Raw genomic sequence first — 4,494 nt, 5'->3', positions numbered from 1 at the left:
CATACATTAGCATGTTTTATTTATTGTTTTAAATTTGCTAGGAGTAGGATTTGCCTTTAAAAACCACTTAATTCAAAATTCTAATTCAAAGTCATAGTTTTGGGATTTAACAAAAATCAGAATGAGGTGTTTCAAAGGTGTTGCATTTGGAATTCTGAGGGAAAAGTCATCCTCAGAGTGGTTGAACTCAGCATTTAGCAGATCACAGTCGCCTGCCACGTTTGTGTCCATGACCGCACCATGAAGTGAGATGTGGAGTAGAGTCAAAATGGAAGGTATAAACCATAAAGAGGTAATAATAAAGAGGAAATAAGTTTCTATTAAGTACCGAGGTTTTAGCTAGTTTTCTATGGTGGGGTTAAACACTGGCTGCTTAGTGAATGGACAGCATAACTATTTTGGTAACATTCTAGCTAGCTTAACTAGCTGGAATGTTACCAAAATAGTTATGATGGCCATTTACTAAGCATCCAGTGTTTAACCCCACCACAGAAAACTAGCTATTTGAGTAGAACATTTTTTTTTGACTAGACTGAAAAAGTGTCTACTTTTTTTTCCCTGGGAATGTTTCCACTTTGACTTGATAGACATCTAATTGGCTGGAGGGAATAAAACAAACAAACAAAACAAAATTAAAAAACCCCAATAGAAACAGTCACAGAATTTGGAATGGTTTTAATGGTTATAATGGGAATTGTGTTGGTTTTAACGAAAACTGTAATGATTCCTGTAGGTCTCTACTGGTAATTTGTTTGTTTTTTAAACCTCAAAAGCTATAACCATCCATCAATTTTCTGTACCGCTTAGCCTACAAAGGGTCGCAGGAATTCGAACCCCCAACTCCAAAAGTGTCAGGCAAACACGCTAACTTAAATAAATAAATAAATAAACCTGTCAGCTTACAAGCTCCATAGGTCAGAGTTCAAACCTGTGGCCATAACCTACTTTTAACATCTGGGAATGATGTCCACTGTCCGTATTTTTATCTTGGAACGAAGGTATGAGAATGCATTTTTATACCAAATCAAACATCGGCACATACCTGAACTCAGAGGTGGCACTGAACGACTCCTGCTCTGTGATGGAGAACACTAGGAGGAAGCCCTCTCCGCTGCGGAAGTAATTATCTCTGATGGCTGCATAGTCCTCCTGTCCAGCTGTGTCCAGGATATCGATCTGAACCTCCTCTCCATCCAGCACAACCTTCTTCCTGTAGCTGTCTGCTTTAGTGGGTTCATAGTCTTCAACAAACTGGGGAATGAAATGAACTGAAGTCAGTGCTTTGAAAGTGCCCCAGTAAAATTTAATATAGCAGGCATTCCAGTATTAGATTTTCCTAACCAGGGGGTTTCATATTTAATTTAAACAAGAAAACATTAGATCAATCCATCAAGCTGTATTAGCAAGGAAAAGTGAATTTCTATCTAAAAAAAAAAACATCACCTGGGGATGAAATTCTATTGTGTGTTGTTTTAAAGTAGGGAATAAAACAAGACGGGCGTGCGAAACGCATCAAATGTATTTAATTATTGATATCTTTTTCCAGTTCACACACTGACACCATGTCTTATTTGGTAGTGGACTGTATGTCTGACATACTGTTTCACACTGGCACCAAATGAGAACCAATTCCTGCAAGCACAACTCATAGTCAATTAAATGTTTCTGATTCTGTATGGTATGTGCCAAACTTTCCAGAGAATATTAGGTGGTCCTAAACAAGCACATAAAGACATATACGAGTCAAACAATATTTCAGTGTGAATCTCACCTCATCATACATGAACTGCAGTGTTAGTGCTGATTTGCCCACTCCTCCGCTTCCCACCATGATGACCTTGTGTAGAACCAGAGAGCTCTGGCCCTTGCTCTTGTTGGCTGCCATGTGCGCTCTGCTGCAGTAAAAGGGAAAAAATCCACACTGAATGACTTGCTTATTAATTTTTATAATTCACGTGATCTTCAGTGGCAGCCAAGAGTTGTTTTTGTAATGAAATTCTGTGTTGACGTTTAGGTTAAAAGCACCAGTGGGATTTAGCCCTCGCTTTATCTTCTACCTAAAGAAAGCAATGCAGCAGCTCTTTGGTCCTTTACTCTGACCTTCTTCAGGAAACAACAAAAATACGGCAATAAACAAAAAATTAGCACCAGAATCACTAAGCACATCACATATATTTCAATAGAAACATAATGTGTTTCAGGGTGAGGTCTCCTTTAACGGTTGGTAAAGACACAATGAGACACACCTGAATGAGTCATGGAAACCTTGATAATTAGTTGAATTGAGACAACATAAAACTACTCCCCAGCTTCTCAGACACCACACAGCTCAGATTTTCTACAGTAAGCACGCTACCATAGATTACCTGCTACCATTATCTGGTTTTACATGCCACAGAGCCTTCTACTCTCCTATAAATGACTAGAAATTCACGGTTATGTTAAACTGGTCTTAGGTGTGAATGTCTGTGCATGGTGTCGGGTGTGTTACATCCGGGATAGGCCCTGGATCCACTGTGATCCTGACTAGGGTAGGTCAGTTATTGAAGGTGAATGAAATAACACACACTTTGTACAAATCTGGATATCAACCCTCTAGTGTCACTGGAAGACATCACCATCAGCCTGTTCTCAGATAAATGAATCAACAGTTCTGTTGTTGTTTGTTAAACCAGTATTACTCTATAATTCAGGTTTCCCCCCACTTTCTTACCTTCACAAGGATTAGTTGTGTAAGAGTACACAAAAAGTGAATTTATTATGCAAATCAATACTTCAAAATAAACTCATCTCCAGTGTCCTATCTCTATAACCTGCTGATCTCAAGACACTCATCTGATCACAACACACACGTTTGGAGGTTAAAAACGCACTATTTATGTAAAAAAGCAACACTGGACTTCTTTTGTAAATGCATTTTAAATAATGATATTGAGCGAATAACAGTTATGGGATACAGAAATTAGATTCGATCTGTCTCAAACGTTGATTTGAACTACTTTTGTTTTCTTTCTGGGTTCTTAAAAAGGACACCACCCCTTCCGTAATTGTCTACCCAACAACCCGCATTCTCCTGCTCGCTCATTGGCTGACCGACGACTGCGCGCTCTCGCGTCCGCCCCCTCATTGGACAACACAGCAATCAATCAAATGTTTTCCAACAAAAAAGAGAAGTACGCTTGAAAACGGTAATCCTGAAACTAAACAAAATGTTAGATACGTCTTCACTAAAACATCTAAAAACCGAAACGTAAACTTATTTCGGCGCAAACTTTTAAATACTTGACTCACATTTTCAGTTACAACAGGAGGTAATTCTCCAAAGAAGCGCTTCCCCTGTTCCCAAACTGCTTACTCTTCCGACGTCCCATCCACCGGAAATGCAGTGGCGCACATTATAGGGATATGATGTCACTAAACTGGCATGCTATTTGAATGCCCACGTTTACAGAATCGTCACTAAGCGTTAATAACAGGGTTGGGAACACGCTTTCAGTCTCTGTCTCACGCCGCCCAAGTAAATCTCACGCCAAATTAAACAACAAGCCAACGTAAAAAAGTCACAAATGTGCTCACATGATTGATTTGCTGTCAGTATCCAGAGGGTGTGGGGTTTAATTAAACTCATGAAACCCAGCAACTTGTTGATTAGACCGGTCTTAATCGGCTGGATTCTGTACCAATCACATTTCCTCCCGCTCGGTGTAAGGTGCATATAAGCCGCCGGACACGGAGATGTTGAGACGTCGTTGTGAAACGTAGCGCTTGTGCACACGGATCATTCGATTTGCATGTCTAAAGTAGCTATTATTCATTCATTATTTACCGGAAATGTACCATGCGTGAGATTTGAAAATCATTAAGACTGCAGATGAGTATTCTAAAGTATTTTGAGAAAAGACAGGGACGATATTTCGAAATCCCCGTGAAGTGCCTTGCCTACACTGCGTTATTTGATGTGTGGACGTAATTTCCACTGAAACAGGAAGTCAGGGCGGGACATATCGAATGGCTCCGCCCCCTTTTGAATAGCCACTAGCTTTTAGCTTACCTCACAGCCCTGGTTAGTCCGTCCTGTTCTCTTCCATTTTTCCTTTATTGTATTCAATAACATGGTTAAATACAAAGCAAAACAAGTCAGCTGCATTGTTTAACAGTTCAGAGAGCGTGAAATAAAATAAAAAACAAAAACAACAACAGCAATAGAAAAGAACATTAGTGTTTGGGTAGTTATATGAATTTGAAAAGCTTTATATTTAAATAAATTATTATTATTATTATTATTATTATTATTATTATTATTATTTTATCCGTTTTCACAAGTTTCTTGTTTTGTATTATCATGTTTTAAAGGGGGTTCAAATTATACCTTAAAATCAGTGTTATAGAAGATAGTATATGAGGGTATTGTGTTTGGTGCCCCTTGTGTTGTGAATGTAAAATTTTTTGCTAAAATAAATAAAAGATTAATGATGTAATGTTGTTGGGTTTTCT

At 38.6% G+C, this 4,494-nt stretch overlaps 1 protein-coding gene across 4 annotated transcripts in view; it reads right to left on the bottom strand.

Moving 5' to 3' along the window:
- Positions 1 to 3,948, bottom strand: part of ralbb (v-ral simian leukemia viral oncogene homolog Bb (ras related)) — a 7,077-nt gene extending 3,129 nt beyond the window's left edge. Inside the window, exons 1-3 of one of the 4 annotated variants that reach the window (XM_017478707.3) lie at positions 3,577 to 3,948; positions 1,772 to 1,895; positions 1,043 to 1,251 (exon numbers count right to left, since the gene is read on the bottom strand). In XM_017478707.3, coding sequence (XP_017334196.1) covers positions 1,043 to 1,251; positions 1,772 to 1,885 — 323 coding nt within the window. In that variant the 5' untranslated portion in view covers positions 1,886 to 1,895; positions 3,577 to 3,948. Of the gene's footprint in view, positions 1 to 1,042; positions 1,252 to 1,771; positions 1,896 to 3,291; positions 3,376 to 3,576 lie in introns of those variants that run through there. The other 3 variants (XM_017478708.3, XM_017478705.3, XM_017478706.3) reach the window with 3 other exon arrangements.
- Positions 3,949 to 4,494: the final 546 nt, after the last annotated feature.

The sequence above is a fragment of the Ictalurus punctatus genome, chromosome 10, assembly GCF_001660625.3.
Source record: "Ictalurus punctatus breed USDA103 chromosome 10, Coco_2.0, whole genome shotgun sequence".
NCBI lineage: Eukaryota > Metazoa > Chordata > Actinopteri > Siluriformes > Ictaluridae > Ictalurus > Ictalurus punctatus.
The sequence above is the reverse complement of the archived record's forward strand: the minus strand, read 5'-3'. Positions and strand labels throughout refer to the sequence as shown.